This window comes from Humulus lupulus, chromosome 7 (assembly GCF_963169125.1).
Source record: "Humulus lupulus chromosome 7, drHumLupu1.1, whole genome shotgun sequence".
NCBI lineage: Eukaryota > Viridiplantae > Streptophyta > Magnoliopsida > Rosales > Cannabaceae > Humulus > Humulus lupulus.
The window spans coordinates 193,657,871-193,675,793 of NC_084799.1; the positions used below are offsets into that span (position 1 = coordinate 193,657,871).

At 33.2% G+C, this 17,923-nt stretch overlaps 2 protein-coding genes across 4 annotated transcripts; one reads left to right on the top strand and one right to left on the bottom strand.

Moving 5' to 3' along the window:
• The first annotated feature begins 415 nt into the window (after positions 1-415).
• Positions 416-11,414, top strand: LOC133789001 (uncharacterized). Of its 3 annotated transcripts, XR_009873434.1 has the most exons (10): positions 417-773; positions 858-959; positions 1,096-1,255; positions 1,381-1,560; positions 2,051-2,185; positions 2,457-2,539; positions 7,473-7,566; positions 7,654-7,738; positions 9,845-9,997; positions 10,797-11,414. XR_009873434.1 is itself a non-coding variant. In XM_062226705.1 (9 exons), the coding sequence occupies exons 1-8, from the start codon at positions 520-522 to the stop codon at positions 7,696-7,698; spliced, it is 1,053 nt and encodes a 350-aa protein (XP_062082689.1). In that variant the 5' UTR covers positions 416-519; the 3' UTR covers positions 7,699-7,738; positions 9,842-10,149. The 3 variants fall into 3 exon arrangements, 2 of the variants coding, with proteins under 2 accessions (XP_062082689.1, XP_062082688.1); XM_062226705.1 differs by lacking the exon at positions 10,797-11,414 and having other exon boundaries at positions 416-773; positions 9,842-10,149; XM_062226704.1 differs by lacking the exon at positions 10,797-11,414 and having other exon boundaries at positions 9,845-10,149.
• On the bottom strand, positions 8,199-15,224 carry LOC133789000 (oligopeptide transporter 4-like). The gene is made up of 6 exons (XM_062226703.1): positions 14,539-15,224; positions 13,613-13,710; positions 10,611-11,174; positions 9,828-10,080; positions 9,272-9,454; positions 8,199-9,072 (listed from the first exon to the last, which is right to left on the bottom strand). Exons 1-6 carry the CDS (start codon positions 15,061-15,063, stop codon positions 8,458-8,460), a joined length of 2,238 nt encoding a protein of 745 aa, XP_062082687.1. The 5' UTR covers positions 15,064-15,224; the 3' UTR covers positions 8,199-8,457.
• Positions 15,225-17,923: the final 2,699 nt, after the last annotated feature.

A 17,923-nucleotide genomic window follows, 5' to 3' on the forward strand; every position in this document is an offset into this window, starting at 1 on the left:
CTATGGTGCAGAAGGGCAAGGGAAAAGCCGACTAAGCATGAGTTGGGGGACATGGAGCGGCGCGTACATATTTGGCCTACCAGGCTACCACAACTAGGGTTGTTTTGAGGGACACGTCGTAAACATTTGATTTTGTCGCCTAGGACAACTGTACCCTGACTTTTAGAATGTAAATATATTTCAAAATATTATTTCGTGATCCCAATGTAACACTTTTTAGTTTTAATGGATGTCCAAATATTTTATACTTAATTTTCATTAAATGAGTCATTCTTCTTATTTAACCATACTTTTTAGTCTATGGTAATACGTATTAAAATCACATGTTAATGACTACGTTAATAGAGCATTGCACAAAGTATGCTAGTATAGTATAGAGTGGTGTTAGTACGATGTGTATGCTCTAAATAAAAACTTTGGGAAGTTGAAGCGAGAGAGGTAGAGCAAGTTTAAGTCCAAAATTAGTACTGGAGTGTGGTATCAGCATAAAAAGGGTCAGGTCTTCGGGTCGGACCTACCATGGCGCTCTCACAACCCCCGAAATGGACGACCGTTACATCAGCCCTGCCGCCATGGCTGCGAGCTCGGAGCTTCAGATCAGAAGCGGCATTGGAGGCCATAGCCAAAACTTCCCAAGACAAGGTCCCTAGTTTAGTCCTCTACAACTATCCCTCCTTTTCTGGCGCTTTCTCGGCTCTCTTCGCCCACCTCTTTCACTCCCGTCTCAACCTCCCTTGTCTCGTATTGCCTTTTTCTTCGGTCGAACCTCTCAGGTGTTTTATCACTCTCTCTCTCTCTCTCTCTCACACACACACACACACTAACCAACCAGAAGTCTTTCATTTTGTTTTTCGCAGGGTTGAGGATTTATGCACTGAAGGCCTTAAGAGATTGTATCTTCTCGACTTTTTCGGTCCCAAAGGATTTTCCAAAGAGCTTTCTCGGCGAGCTTCGTTCAAGTAAAGTTATCTCCACTATATAAACATGTATATTGTTAACAATTCTTGATATTTTTATTTTCAAGTGGTTTGAGACTGTTCAGAATTTTTCTTATTTATTATGTAATGTGTATTGTATAATTTTTGGTGTGATTAGAGTGATTGGATTCGATCATCGAAAATCAGTTCTTCCTTTTGTACCTTCTGAGGAAGATTGTCCCACAAATCTCACATTTCATCTGAATGTTGAGAAGAGCAGCTCTATTGCTGTGTATGAATTCTTCTCTGCTAAACGTGCTGAGACCAAACATTCTGATGTAAGTTGAATTTGAGTTATTTTTGGCCTTGTGTTTTAAATTCAGTTGCACATAAGTTGTTTGCTTGTTGGTTCAATAAGGAAGATGGGTTTTTGAGTTTTACTATTGCATTTTGAAAATTTTAGGGAATGATTGCAACATTATTAGAATCAAAGGACCAAGGTCGTGTAGAAATGACACTCAAGCACATTGAAGATACTGATTTACGTAGATGGAGCTTAGCAGATTCGAAGGCGTTCAATATTGGACTTGACAAATGGCGGTCAAAGTTGAATTGCTTAACCAATCCATACATGTATGAACAGGTTTGTTAGTATTAAATATTCTTTTCTTAAGAAAATTTGTAAGGTTTTCAGAATAAATTGGATAGACTAAATAGTCATTATTGTTTTAACCCTGTTAATTTTGCATCACATTATGTTGATTGTTTCTTAAATGCTCTTCCGGTTTCTGTCTTATGTGCAACAACTTAAGATAACCCAATAGAAAATCTTTGGCGTCTTTGCTATGCCTATAATCTACGAGTCGAAAGTAGCATAAATGATTTTTGCTTTAGTTTTAGTATATAAGATTAGATTTTGCTAGAAATAATTGATAACTAAAAATTCATGTAACTCAACTTGTTTGTAATTTAGATGATGAATTATCCATTGTAATCTCTATATTTAGTCAATAAATATTATTGTTTGTTTCTTGTTGAAGAAAAGGAAAGCTATTGGTGTGGGATTATTGTGCTCTGAGTATGGTGTCTAGTGTCGCAATTTCTTTGACTGAGTTCTGATTATATTGTTGCAGTTGATGGAGATTAATTCTGCTGAATTGATTGCTATGGGAAATTCTTATATTTCTACTCGTGAAAGAGCGGCAGAGAAGTTGCTTGATAAAGTTTTCAAAGTTATGTTGGGCAGAGGATTTTATGGGGAATGCCTGGTATTGATTCACTACTCCCTTGCAACTCTTACATTACAAAAAAAAAAAAAAAAAACAAAACAAAACAAATGTAGTACTTTATTTATTTTCTGTGTGAACTTTTATTGGTAAATTCTTCTTTTCTATTTTTGTGTGTGTGTGGCATGGAGTAATTTTATGATACAGCTACAACTACAACTACGTAGATCCCCATTTCTCTCAACTTTATATTAAATTGATCATTGGATATCAGATATCTCTTAAGATCTAATTATGATATTGGATATTGTAGGGAGTTCGAGCAGATACAAATTCCGATTTAGTTGATGAAATTGGCAAGAAACTTAGTGTAACAAGTGCTGCTGCAGGTCTCAGGTAATTTAATTGCAGATTTTTTCTTTAGGCATATTTCTACCCTGCGGGAGATTATTTTTTTTCAAATTTCCTATCCCAATTAGAAACTAGTGATACTAATTTTATGGGCATTATATTTGCACCCCAAAATTTGACTAAGACACACCCCATGTTTATTAAAAATTAACATATAATATATATATTTTAATTACTTATGCTCACATTTTTTTTAATTTTTTTTTTTCATATTCTAAAAAATACACATAAATAATATATATTTTAAATATTTTAATTAAAAAATTAAAACAAAAAAAAAATAAAAAATTGATAAAGTAAGATTTTTTTTTTCTAAAATTTTATACATTATTTCAAAAAAAAAATTATGAAAACAAAATAAAATAAAATTATTGAAATTAACAAAAAAAAATTAAAGGATGCCAAAAAAATTATTGAGAAAAAGTGGTAAAATAATTTTAAAAATTAATATTTTTTAGTTGATGGGGATGCCTATATATATTCTTGAGGTGCAAATATAATGCCTAAATTTATAGTAAAAATGAACGACTATACAATTTACGATAGGAAGTTAAATTTTTAAAGAACGATCAACAATTAAAAGACAAAACACTTCAACTAAGAATTTGATGATAAGATTACAAATAAAGTTTGTTCCAACATCCCTAATGCTTTTTGGCACATAATAGGGATATAGTCATACTTCCCTACATTAAAGAATTTAATGACAGTAAACTTCCTACCAAAGCTAGACCCATCCAAATCAGTCAAGAAAGAATATAATTTTGTAAAAATAAAACCTTGAATTGATTAAGAAATGGATCATTAGGAAAATTAAATCCCCTTATGTTAAAAAAATTGTAGAAATAGAAAGAGGCATACCTAGATTGGTAATTGTTATAAATCATTAAATAATGTTCTGGACTGAATTAGGCATCCAATACCCCAATAAAAACAACCTAATTAATAGGCTCAGTAAAGCATTAGTATTTTCAAATTTTGATAAGAGTGTGCAGACCAAAGAGTAAAGCAGGGTTTGGGATTGGAAATTTGAACGTTAGAAACAGAGCACTTTGTATGAAGTGGATTTGGAGATTTCCGGCCAAAAGGAGTCGATTGTGGTACAAGGAGTTTAAAAAAAAAAGTACGGGCTTAGCAAAAATAAACGGGACTCTAAATTGGGGGTAAGGTTATCATCTAGATGTCCTTGGAAAGATATTGCTTCCCTTCATGCAGAATATCAACAGCTAGTTTGATATAAGGTGGGTGATGGAAGATTTATTAGATTTTGGGAGGATGCATAACTTGGAATGGGGTCTTTGAAAGATGCTTTTCCTAATTTAGCAAAACTATCTTTAACAAATGGTTGTATCATATAATTCTTAGAAGCTGGAGGAACTGAGGGAGGTGTCAATCCAGTTTGGAATTTTCATTTTATACAAAATCTAGTGATAGAGAAGTTCCTGAGTTCATAGAGCTACTAAGCAGATTGGAGGACTGGCAATCATTTATTTCTGCATTACAAGTTCTTTATGAAGTTATAGTTGAATTTGTTAAGAGAATTCAAACTGCAATGGTGCATGCCACAACGCTGTGCAGATTAACTGACTTTTGAATAACGGGTGGTAAAGCTAGACAACTTTTGTGGAAGGTGGCAGTAATGGCCGCATGGTGGGCTATATGGCTTGAAAGAAATAAAAGAACATTTGAAGAAGATGAGGATAATAGGAAGAATTAATGTGACAAAATTAGACTTTAGGTAGGCCTGATTAGATGATGTAAAATAATTTAAAGAAATTTTATTTACTGATTTAGTTAGGGAGTGAGTATTTTCTGCAATCTTTCTTGTTTGATGATGTGGATGTTTCTCACTCACTCTACTCTTGTATTATTCTCATTAATACAAGTTGATGTTTTTTCCAAAATATATCTTTTTTCAACGTTTGATATGAAATCTTGATTTTCATAAATCCAAATTAGTGAAGAAGACACGTTTTGTTATTCATTTGGTCATTATGAATGGAATGTTATGCCATTCAAACTCAAAAATATCCCTAGTGAATTCCAAAATAATATTAATGACATACACATATATATATATATATATATATCCTATACAGTCAATTTTCCATAACTTACATTGTTGATGTACTAATGCTACTATGTTCGGTAAGAAGGAAAGAGTGTTTGAAGGATGGATAGTGGATTGGATGGAGAGGATAATAAATTTCTTCTATGTTGTTTGGTGCTGAGAGGAGAGGGATAAGGAGGGATTTATAATTTAAACAGTTTGTTGCCCTCGTGTCTATTTTTTTGTGTACGTGTGTAAAATTTGACAGTGTAAACCTATTTTCGGCTTCGTAAACTATTCATAATTTTTTGAAAATTTGTGGGATGTTCTAAATAATTACAATGTATATTGTCATATAAAAAAATTTGGGATTATATTCATCCAGGTGCCAAAAATGTACCGGTGTTGTAAAAAAAGTTGATGTGTTGTAGTCGCTCCTTATATATATAATTTTTATTGAAGAATATATATGTAATTTTCTTTACAAATTTTTGGAGGGATTCATTTTGGAGAAATAGGAGGTAGACCTCATCCCTCCATCTATCCTCTCCCTCTCACTTTTTGTCTTGCCAAACAAATGATTTTGGCTCTCCACTCACCCTTCTTCCTCCTACCCTCCCCATCCTCCCAAAATTCCCTCCTACCAAACATAGTGTTAGAGTCAATTGAACAACATTGGAAACACTTGGACATATTCCTCTAGGTAGTAAAAATCAATGGATTGGTTGTTTCAACCTCCAAAATCAAGCTATTCCAATCTAATATTTGGTTCTAGGATTTAACATGCATAAGATACTATTTAATTGTAAGCAATTTCTGCTGTTTTCAGGTTCATGTTTTCTCTATTTGAGATTAACATGTTTCTATTTCTTTGTATTATATCTCATTGATTAAATACAAAGCATTAGCCGTATTCATCAAGTCATTCACTTTGGTAACAAATTTCCTGATGGAATAAAAAAGATGCTGTTACAAAGATTTTTAGGATCCCTGAATTATATAGCTAATTTTAATGAAAACTTAAGAGAAAAGTGTAAACTATTGTTTGATAATTTACAGAGTAATCCTTCTCCCTGATCACCAATTCATACCTCCAGCAAAACTGTTCCATGTCTAGGCATTCCCTTAATAAATTCATTCAAATTGTTCAAACTAATGATTCTGAAATTAGACAAGGAGATATCTTACTTCAAAAACTCAGCCCAGATTAGCCTGAATAGTTTGTTCAATTCCATTATGGTATTTGGACCCATGAAGAAAGTAATTTTTTATTGTTTAAAAATAAACTTTATCTATAGTATTATGCATTTCATAATTCTAAGACAATATATTAAACAAAAAATATATTTTAGTCATAGTTCACTGTAAAAGTGCAAAATATGTTTTAGAAAAAGATGTTCAAAACGGTATCCAAAAAATTTGTTGCACAATGACAAATGTTTGAATTGAATATATTAAAGGCAGTCAAAATAACATCCCTGATTTTCCAACCTGTGAGTTTTTGTAAATTAACTAAAGGGTTTTACCTGGTCAACAACCAAGTCAAAAACTAAGAATCTTGCAACATTAGTGTCAGCATAAAGCAGTCAAGATGCACATGATGATATTCCAGAAATCAGTCAAATATACTATCAAATCATAAACAGTGACTCACTTACCATTAATGGAATAGAATAAAGAAACCAGGAGTCATCTTCTATGAAACCTCTTCACTTTCCAAGCACTAGAGGTCTCAGCATCTATAAAGCTATAGGACTGCTTCCCACCAGTAAAAGCTCTTTAAATTTTCTGTATACACTAAGTTTCCTTGTTCCCAGTTCAGATATTTATCACGAAACTTTGAATATTCTTAAGATATTAATAATTTTGATATTCATGAATACTATGAGTTTCAATCCATCTCTTAAGTTAACATTGAGTTTCTTAGTCCCCAGATTAAAGATTTAGTATGAATCTGTTAATATCTCTGAGTTATCAACAGTTGTGATAGTAATGAATATTATGAGTTTCAATCTAAATATTGTTGTTAATTCATAGTAAGCTTTATAAACCATTATTTTAGACAATTATTGCATTACTTTTAAGTCTTTTTTCCAGAGTTATTATTGCATTATTTATGCTTTGTATTCTTTTTCTGTTAATTTTTCTTGAATTATGTTTCCTCCCTTTTGGGGTCAGATGGACGAAACAGAAGCATGTTAAGTGTTTACATTATTCTCTTGCCAACATATTCTAGTTCAACGCTGTTATCTTTAGTTCTTAGGGGATGTTTGGTATGGGGTAAAGTAAAAGTGGGAATGGGAATCTAAATCTTTTTCTATGTTTGGTAAAGTTAATAATTTGTGTGGGTCTTACATGTATTTTAAGGGTAAAGTGAACCCTTTTGTACACAAGAGTTTCATATTGCCTCCATCCTAAGCCCATCTACACTTTCCAAGGAAACTCAACTACTCAAAACAAATACCCCTTACAGTAAAACCCATAAGGAATCTCAGTAAAAACATTGATTTATAAAAACTAAAAATAAAATGTGAAAGAAGGGGAACTTAATGACGAAATTTTATTTTAGGTTTATATTTTTTAAGATTATATTCTTTACTTCAATTGATAATTAGAGTGCTTTTCGGTCGTCGTTTTAAGATAAAAGTTGTAGAAGAGTAATTTTTGGTTTTTTTTTTTATAATAAATGGTGTTTTGAAACTTTTGTGAATAGGATGTTAAATCTGGTATATAAGTAGAAAGACTAAAATGAGATATTCTCCTTTTTTAATATAAATATATATATATAACCCATTATTATTACTTTTATTTATAGATATATATTTAAAACTAATGTTGTTGGTGTTGTTTTTGATGATGTTATGCCAGGCCTATAGGAGCTGTTGTACACATGCAAGGAAATAATCTCAAAATATGCTTGAGGAGTATTGATAGTGGCGTCGATACCTCTGAAGTTGCAAAAGTATGCATCTTTATTGTTTCAGATATACTTTCTTTTAGTACGTATACTTTTATGATGAGATCGATAATGCCATTTTAAATATGAAAGCATATGGTGGAGGGGGCTCTTCAAGATCAAGCTCCTTTATCATAAGGATGGATGAGTATAACCAGTGGCTTTCTGCGATATAAAGGTGTGAAACAGTATCTTCTGCAAATTTTCTAATAGTTCTGCCATTGGATTTATTTTTAAGACATATTTCTCTGTGCTGTTTATATATCAGCCACATTACTACCTTTCAAGATGTGTCGATACCCACATTTTCTAATGTATGTCAATGTGTGTATATCTAAATCATTACTGCTACCAATTATCTCATTTTCAAATCCAAAATCTTTTTGTGTGCCATGTTGTTAAGTCAAGTCCTGCCTCACTATTTACTTTGAGTCAGTTATATAACAGCCTTAATGAATCAGGAGCTGTATATGGGGGTATTCCTTGCATTATTGTTTGCAGTTTAGATAGTGAGATAGGTTCTAGGTATAAAATCCTTATTGAATTAGGAGTTGTATATGTTTGATATTCCTTGCGTTCTTGTTTGTAGTCTAGATAATGAGATCAGTGGGATGGGTTTGTCTATAAAAAAGTTCTAGTTTGCTGCAATTTAAGTTGATTTCATTTCCACAAATAATTATTTTGAGGAGCATCAGTGGCATGTGGAGAAGTTGACCTTACAACTTGTAGATTATCTTGAGACATTATTATGAGGTGCAAGTTGAACTTATGCACAAATGTGCAGGAGAATATGTATACTGCTTGGCTTAGTTAACATTTGACCCCACATTGTGTGGATTCAGACAATTTATATTGTATTGTTGAAAGTATGCTCTGCACAATGACAATAGACAAGCCTTACTTTACTGGACAGCCATCGACTACCACGCCTTTGGCAGTTGGACAACTTGCTAATTGACAGTGTTCACCACCTGTTCCCCACCATGTTAATCTTCTTTCCTCCACACCCACTGAAAAGTATAGTAACACTGCCATGAAAGCCACCCCAGCATCCAGTGCTGCTGAAAGAATGTAATTGTACCTCTGCCACCATTGTTTCCTGTATCGGAAGACAAAGAAGTTGAAAATGGTTCCCACCATAATCCAGGCATTGTAGTTCAGTGGTGTGGCTGGTGGCATCACTGCTGTTGCTCCTAGAAGGACTGGAAGGTTGATCAGTGGTATCCATGTTTGCTTGGGGAATGCTTTGTGGAACAGCCAAACAACTATTGGCCCAATTGCACCTCCAAGGAAGAACCAATTCATCTCTGGATAATTTCCACGAGATCCAAATATATGCTTTGGTCCCACTAACCCCCATATGACAGATGCATCAAAGAAGACTCGGTCACCCGGACAAGTCCAAGGACTACCTGGCGGGAGAAGGTTATCCTGGCATATATTCTCCACAGAATTCAGCAACCACCATGCCACTGCAAGATTGATGGTTCCAGCAAGGATCGTTCCTATGAACTGGGACCACATATTCAAATGTTAAAGAAGAGTAGAACATGTGGTATAGAAAAAATAATGCAAAGTAAGCATGCAGATTGTTCAAAATAACTTATCTCGAGACAATTTTTATGAAATTGTTTAAAGTCACCAATCTCTCCACTTAATGGCCCGAGTGTGCAAAGAAGATTATTTTTCTTTCTAGTGCTAGAGAATGTACCTGAACTAGAAACATTGATCTTGGCGGAATCTTCATATAATGCCCCAGCTTGAAATCATTTAGAAAGGACACAGCCTGCGCAGTACTCATATAGCCATAGGTTTTGAAGCAAACATTGGCAATTGGATGTCCTGGTAATATGATACCCATGACATACTCTGTTATTATGTTTATCCCTGGTGTCTGTATAGAAGACATCATAGCATTAGTAGGTACATAGAGAAAAGATAGTAGGAATAACATAGATTGTGAAAAGATTCTGGGCTTTGCAGGGAAGAGTAAAAATGAAATAAAATAACATGTTGCTATATGTTGTAGTACATAATAGATGTAATGTACTAATGGTTATATCAAGTTCAGTCTGTAGTGAAGACATTCAATCTAATAGAACATAACAAATTCTTCAAAACTACAATTATTAAACAACCAAACTTGGATAGTAAAGCTAAAGCTAATCATGGAATTTGCCATTATAAATAACAGTTGGGAATAATATATTTAAGGCTTTCATATCATTTACTCCACATCATTGAAAGATATGAAAATTTTGACTTGCCTGGTTTGTTGTAGCAGTTATAATGCTGATTGGGAGAGTGAAAGTGAAGCCTATACCAGCAGCAAAGAGGAGGCCCCACCATGGCATCTGAACCTGGTCATTCAAAAAGATGCAGAGTGCTAGGGAAACTACTAGGGTCACGCCAAGCAAGAAGTAAAACCACCAGGAAGGTATGTCCTTGTATCTCCTCATTAGTTTTGTATGGATGTCCTCCTTGCCTTTGTATGAAGCACGGTACCGCTGATAGATCTCCCTGTGCACTTTCTTGTTTTATCAAAGTGTATTCATTTAATAAAATTCTTGTGAATTAATTTGGATGGGAGTTGTTTTTTGTCCATAGTTTCATCTCCAAATTTGGTGACCATACAATTATTTTGGTGGTTCTTGGCTTGTGTGTTTTATCAGAAACATTTCATAGTATAGGAATACAAAATTGAATTGACAAGTAAACAAATTTTTTCTGATGATGTGAAGGAAATACGTGTGTGTATGTATATAATATATATATATATATATATATATATACGTGTGTGTGTGTATTTCCAAAATCAAGTGTAAGTGTAACTACATGCAACACATATGGATGTGGTTTTTGGTTTATTTCTTAATGATGTCATGGCTATTTTATCGAGTGTTTGACAAGGAGGATAAGTTCAATAAATGTCGACTTTTTCTGTTTTCTATGTTAGGATACACTTGCAACTAACAAAAAATTAGAAAATTACCACGCCCAGGAAATTAGAAAATGTATTTTAAAAAAAAAAGTTGATGACAAAATATTACCTTCCATAGAAGAAAGCCACATGTGTGAGGGTGGAGGCTATGGCGGCAAAACCGAAACCATAAGTGAGGGCAAACAACATGCTCAAGTTAATTCTTCCTTGCTCGTCATACTTGGCTATATCCAACTCAAACTTGTTGTTCACAATAGCTGATATATTGTAAATTTGACCTTCTGCGGTAAACAAGTGTGAAGAGAAAATTGGAAATTTTCTGGCATTGTACAAGTCCAGACCCCAGTATGCAACAGGTAGTGCAACATAAATCATCAATGTATAGCCAGCAAAAATGTTGAGAATGCTGAAGAAAGGGCAGATTAGGGGGCTGAACAAGAAAGATGCCACAGCTGCCCAGTCAAGTGTGAGTGACCCCAGTCCAAGGCCTTTCATGCCTGAGCCAATCTGCTGTGCTGTAACTGACTTTGAGAATACCCAGCAAACCCATGATATGTTTGTGAGTGTTGGGAAGAGGAGTCCCGGGAAAACATACCATGAAAAACTGCAGATTAGAGCTATTAGAAAGAACTTTGCCCGTGACATCCGCTGCTCATCTTTCTCATGCAATGCCCTGTTCATTGGTATGCAAAAATTTCATTAGAGTAGGTAGATAATGTTTGCAAGTTATTTAGCATCAAAATTTTAGGCAGTGGTGACTAGTGAGTGTAATATCAGTTCAATGAATTTTGAATATATTGCAATTTCATTGGTATGGGAAATTTTCATTTTAGTAGGTAGGTGATGTTTATACGTTATTTTGTATTAAAATTTTAGGCACTTGTGATTATGAGTATAAAATCAGTTCTATGAATTTTGAAATTTTATTAAAAGGAGGCAGATAGTGCATTCATGAAAAGACGGCAGTACCATCTACCAAGTCTGAAGCTATATCTGATCCAGTCTTGGGCCAAATAGAACTTTCATTCATTATGATTTTTATTTTTAAGTGTGAACACACCACTTATTGGTTTATTTGCATCACTATATATATATATATATATATATATATTATATATATTTATTTAGGGGAATTCTCTTATAGGGTTTCACTTTAAGCCCTACCGGTAAGACTCTCAGTGTTTACAACCCGTGAACGGTTTTTGGCGCGATTTTTTTTTATAACCGTGTATATTGTAGCTATTTAGAACATCTGCAAATTTTCATAAAATTCTGAATAGTTTACAGTACCGAAAACTAGTTTCAAACATGTTGCACGCATGACTAATTTTTTTTATGTGCGTGGAAAACATGTTTGAACCTAGTTTTTGGTACTATAAACTATTCGAAATTTTCTGAAAATTTGCAGATGCTCTAAATAGCTACAATATACACGATCATAAAAAAAGTCGCGCCGAAAACTGTTCACAGGTCTAGAAACACTGAGAGAGTGAAGCCCCTATAGAAGAATTGTCCTATATATGTACCAGTTATATATATATAATTTGCCTAGTTTTATTTATAGAATTTATTAATTAAATTTATATCATTATCATATAAATTTTAAATAAATAATATTATATATAAAACTATAACATATTAAATGAAAAATTAAACCAAAACATTGATTATGATTTTTTTAAATATATATATAATATGATAACTATTTTAAATAATTTTTTTAATAAAAATTAAGATTATATATTATTATAATGACATTTTATAATATTTATATTGATATAAGTATTAAATATTACTATAATTATAATATTTAAATTGTGGTAAAAAAATTAGGATTATATATTATTATCATAATAATATTTTATAACATTTAAATTAGAATTTATTTAATATAATTGATAAATATCTATTTTTAAATTAATTTGAAAGATATATCACATTAAATATTTTTTTTAAGTTAACAAAATAAATCGTTAAAAAAAAAATTTCAATATCTACATAAGAAATATATAAATATATATATATTTATTTATATAATTAGATTGCCGACAGCTGGAAGAAATAATTTGGATTCACTTTGATATCTATCTTTATTCTTTTCATGTGTCTTTATTTTAGAATTTTCTTTATTTGAAACACTATATAATATTTAACAAGTGCATTCAAGTTTTCATTTTATTAATAAAACAACTAGGCCCATTTGATTGCTAAAGTATTTGGATGTCTAAGTATGTAAATCTTAGTATTTTATTATTATATTATACTATGGATATGATTGGCATAACTTTACACATGGGTTTCTTCATTTATTATTTGTCCCCAATTACATTATTACTAAAATAATTGGTTCCATTCTACGCGTTCTCATTCTCATCTGCTTTTCTTTGGGGCTGAAGGCTGCGCTGAATTTATGGATTTATGGCGCTGAATTTAAGGTGAAGGTGGCAAAAGAATCATAGCAACTCGTGAGTAAATACTATCTTTATTATTAAATTTATAAAAAAAATGGTCCTACTCACCCTATATTCGTTGATTTGGGTCAAAACTCCAATAAAGATCTTTTTTATTTTAAAAAAAAGGTGGCCATTTAGTAGCACATAGTGTTAGGCATGGCTAAACTCAAATAGCCAATATTATATAATATTGAAATAGATATATGGTTCAAATAATTTAAGGTGGGACAGAAGTAGGTCATATAATGCTAACAAGTGCGTAAAACGCTTTGGTCTAAAATGTATGTACAGATATCATTACTCTTTGTTAAACGATTTTTTGGATTTTGTGTTTTCTAAAATAGTTCAAATAAACCTCTAAATTTGATTTTGATCAAAGTTTTTTGAATTAAAATCACAAATAATTCATCAAATTAACAACTCAGAATAAAAATATAATCATTTTGCCTAAAAAATTGTATTGTTATAATCAATTTTTGTTCATCAAAATTAGGTTTAGATGTCTATTTGAATCATTTTACAAAATAGAGTTCAAAAAATAATTTGTCGAAACACAAAATACAAATAAATAAAAAAGTATAAACACTAAACTTATTTGAATGTTTGAATGTTTCAAAGGTTTAATGTTATAGTCAGTCATAGACTCAAAGGTACGTACCGGAAAAGAGAGACCTGAACGAGTGTACTGGGCCACCACATATGAGCTGGTTCAACCACATACTTCCTTAACAGCCCAGCCCAACCATATCCCAGCACCTTATTTGTCCAATGTAATATACACACAGAATAATAAGCATTTTGTTTTTACGAAAATTACGGTATTTATGACTTTTTGAAAAGAAAAAAAAGAACAAATGTATATTAAAAAATGCAACCCAACTTTCTCTTTTTCATCATTACACAATAATTTTATCTTTTATACGACAACTTTTTTTTTCTTTTCTATTTAATGATTTTAGCTAGTTTAGTGGACTTTTTTTTTTTGAAAAATCTAGCATAGAAAAATGGGTAAAACTAAAACGTAACTGTTTTTATGAGAAAATTGAAATATAACTGTTAGCAAGTTGTATTTTTTTTTTTAAAACAAAGGAAATTTATCTTGTTATAAGTACATATATGAAAAGTTCCATTTTGTTGATTTCACTTTTTACTAGTGCCGACATAAAAATAAAACTATATGGGATATAAAGTAATGGGATAAAAATAAAAAGTATGGAAGGTGATTTTTTTTATAAAGGTGTATATTTTAGTTATTTAGAATATTTTGTAATTTTAAAAAAAATCTAAATAATTTATCGAGCTGAAAATTAAGTTAAAAAAGACTGTTTTTTAAGCTAAAAAAAATTAATACAGCAACTTATTTAAACTTAGTTTTCATTATTTAAAGTTTATTAAAAATTTACGGTATGCTATAATTACAATAATCACATGAAAAAAAATCACTAGCCGGAATCAATGAGATAAGGTATGCATATGCACATAGAAGTATCCTATAATGATATTAGTTTGTTAGCTGTGTTTAATCGATGGATAATAAATTGGAAGAAGATGAATTAAAGAAAGAAAGAGACATTTGGGGTTTACCTGGGTGGTGATGATGAGAAGCCAACTAGCCAAAAAAGAGATATTCCGGCCATAAAATGCCTTAATAATATTAACAATCCCAACTGCGTAAGTGGAACCAGATCCAAAGGCACTCCCGGCATTAGCGAATATGGAAATGAGCACGTGCTCTTTTATGTTAAAGGGACCCGGGTTGAGCGAGAACACTCTCTGCCCCAACCCGAACAACCGAAAGCGGGTCTTGGGCAGAGTGTTGGCCAGGAAATGGCCGATGGGAAGAGCCGCCACTTGGACTGTTATTTGGGTTATGACCAGAGGCTCTGTACGGTACGCAAAGAATTGGTTGAGGAACGATAACATAGCGCAGGAGAGTAGACCCAGCAACCACATCCGGCAGGTCCATACGGGTAGGGTCGGGTCGTCGGTGTTTCTCACCGTTAGCCGGACCTCCTCCACAGGCGATACCTCCTCTGCATCGGCCTCCTCCTCCGCCGCCGCCGGGAGCTTGTGTTCCGGGTCGGATTTCAGCGCCTGTGGAGAATCCATGTATATATACAGAGAGAGAGAGAGAGACAAAGATACGAGAGATGGTGTTGTTGATTTGGGTTTAGGTTTCGTTTTTATGGAAAGGGAGGTGTACGAGACTTTGAGTTTGGTTCATGAGTAGTAGTGTGAAATGATGGATCTTTTCTTTGTGAAGATTCCATATGTTCATGAAGTGACGTATTAGGTTCACATCATAATCATATTGATTGGTTGTTTAATTGAAGATTCTTTTATGAGATTCTTTTTTACTTTTAGTTGGTATAAATTTTTTTGCATCAATTCAAATTATGGAAATGGATACGAGTGGAGAAAATGGTTAGGACCAAAGATGAAGAGAGCAATCAGTCATATTTCTAAGATAATGTTGTCCACTCTAATTTTATCTATGATTAATGTCAATATTTTTTTTTGTGTTTAGTTGTTCATAAAAATTTGTTAAATTTTTATAAAATTAATATAATAATATATTTTATCAAAATAATTTATAAAGAGAAATTTGATTTTTAATGCAATAAATCACACTCCGTTTGAAAAATACATTATCCCTATAAGTCTCTCGTTTTGGTCCTACTAATGCCGTTACTACCCAAAATACCCCTGGCATAATTTTCTCTCTTTTTCTCATATTCTTCACTCTCTATCTCTTATTTCCCTCTCTATCTCTCAAACTCTCGTACACACAAAAAAAGCCAGCCACCATTAATTTGCATTTCGGATCTAGGGGCAAGTTGTGAATCCTTTCAAGTCAAGAAACTTCATTTTGGATTTCGGATCTAGGGGAAAAATCGCATGGGTAAGTATATATTTGTTATATGTAGTGAGGAAACTTGTCTGGTTACATTACTTGTTTTATTTCAAACAGATCTGTGTATGCCTTCATGTTTTATTGCAATTTTTCACAGAATGAATTTTGGATACTTCGTGCGTTTTTTTCTGGATTTTTTTCCTGCCTCGATGAGTTTCGATGAAACTCGATAGGTCTCGATGTGTTGCATGCATGCTGGCTCGATGGACCTCGACGTGCCTCGATAGTGTTAGGATGTTAGTACCTCAATGGTACTCGATTGTACTCGATAAAACTCGATACATGTAGTATAAGAGTTTAATGGAATTAATACCTCGATGATACTCGATTGTACTCGATACGTGTAGTATAAGAGTTTAATTGGAATTAATAACTCAATGGTACTTGATTGTACTCGATAAAACTCGATAGGTGTATAAGAGTTTAATTGGATTTAATAACTCGATTGTAATCGATTGTACTCGATAAAACTCGATAGGTGTATAAGAGTTTAATTGGATTGCTTGCCTCGATAGTACTCGATAAAACTCGATATGTGTGACCTCGATAGGACTAGACATATATCGATAGAAATCGATATTTTCTGTTTTATGTTGTAGTTTAACTTTTTGACTTTTTTTTTGTTTTTTTTTTTTTCAGATTCGACTGTTTCCGTATTTGTTGCATTCAATGGTGTTTGGGAACTCGAAAATAGGGATTGGATTTTCAGAGACGTTGAAAATCAAGTTCTTCCCGTGGAGAAGGGTGTGACATATGAGCAACTGCTTGACATTCTACACGATGAGCTTGAAGTGGATAAATGTGTGCATGACTTGAAAATTGAGGTCCCGTACACATGCCTATCACAATCCGTCAAACCTACCGTTATAAAAAATGATAGGCATGTGCGTGCATTCATTGGGTTAGCATCGAAATCTGTAGAGAAGCTCATTCCTCTATGTGTCAAATTGATTAAGAAGGGAGGTGTAAGAAATGCATCGGCCTCTGCCAGCGTTAATAAAGAAGTTCGATTTGAAGAGAACATTTCTCCTCCATGTCATGGTTTCAAAGGAACTCAAGGTGATGTTGGAACATGAGTTCCTGAGACAAATCCAGATGTCATAGTCCATGATGATATCCCGGTTAGAGATCCTTCATATGTGCATGACACGGTGGAGTACGATCCCTATAGGTTCGAACCTTATGTCAACGACGATCCTGTTGCTGATGCAACAGATCTTGGTGGGCCAGATGTTAGGGCAGATTTTCCAACACAGAGTTCAGATGTTATGGTAGATGAGGAGCGCAGAATAGAAGACCGGCAAACACCTGGGACCAGCAGTAGTCGTCCATGTCCAAGTAGAACCGATGATAGTTTTAGATTGAGTTCTCCATTGGACTTAAGTGAAGATCGTAGAACATGGAGTGCTCCCATGTTCACCAAAGAGGATATAGAGGCCTCACATCAACATCATTCCTCAACCAGCAAAGCTTCAGGAGAATTGCACCTTGGGAAGTTCTTTCAGAATAAGCTTGAATTGAAAACCAAAGCATCCATATTTGCGATGAAGAATAATTTTGAGTTTATGGTGAAGAAATCTGGGACTGATGTGTGGTACATTACTTGCAGGATCCTGATTGTGGTTGGAGATTGAGGGGTAAGAAAAAAATGCGATCTGAAATGTTCGAGATTACTGTATACAACGAAGTACACACTTGCTTACAAGAAATTCGAGATAAGTGTAATGCCTCGAATTTCCTAATAAGGTTTAAGACATTGGTTAGGAGGCCGGGAGGACCATAATTGATTTATTATAGTATTTAATGATTATATGCATGTTTATGTGAATTATATTATTATATGATGGTGAATGCATGCATATGGGCTCATATGTTAATTATGAGGGTAATTTGGTAATTTGGCCACTGTGGGCGTAATTGTATATTTTGGGTGCATGTTTGTGATTGACTAATATAGCCACATTATAAGGTGGGCTGGTTCGAGCTATTTGACATGAGACGATCATGAGATGTAAGTGTTCGGTCTAGTCATAACGGGTTTAAGTTCGGGGCTCG

Excerpts from the sequence above, each read along its gene's own strand:
- LOC133789001 (XM_062226705.1), top strand. The coding sequence starts at position 520 with ATGGCGCTCTCACAACCCCCGAAATGGACGACCGTTACATCAGCCCTG. Across the intron at positions 774-857 it reads TCTTCGGTCGAACCTCTCAG|GGTTGAGGATTTATGCACTG; the intron begins GTGTTTTATCAC and ends TGTTTTTCGCAG. Across the intron at positions 1,561-2,050 it reads ATCCATACATGTATGAACAG|TTGATGGAGATTAATTCTGC; the intron begins GTTTGTTAGTAT and ends ATATTGTTGCAG.
- LOC133789000 (XM_062226703.1), bottom strand. The coding sequence starts at position 15,063 with ATGGATTCTCCACAGGCGCTGAAATCCGACCCGGAACACAAGCTCCCG. Across the intron at positions 13,711-14,538 it reads TTCTCATCATCACCACCCAG|GTGCTGGGATATGGTTGGGC; the intron begins GTAAACCCCAAA and ends TGGACAAATAAG. Across the intron at positions 9,073-9,271 it reads GATCAATGTTTCTAGTTCAG|TTCATAGGAACGATCCTTGC; the intron begins GTACATTCTCTA and ends ATGTGGTCCCAG.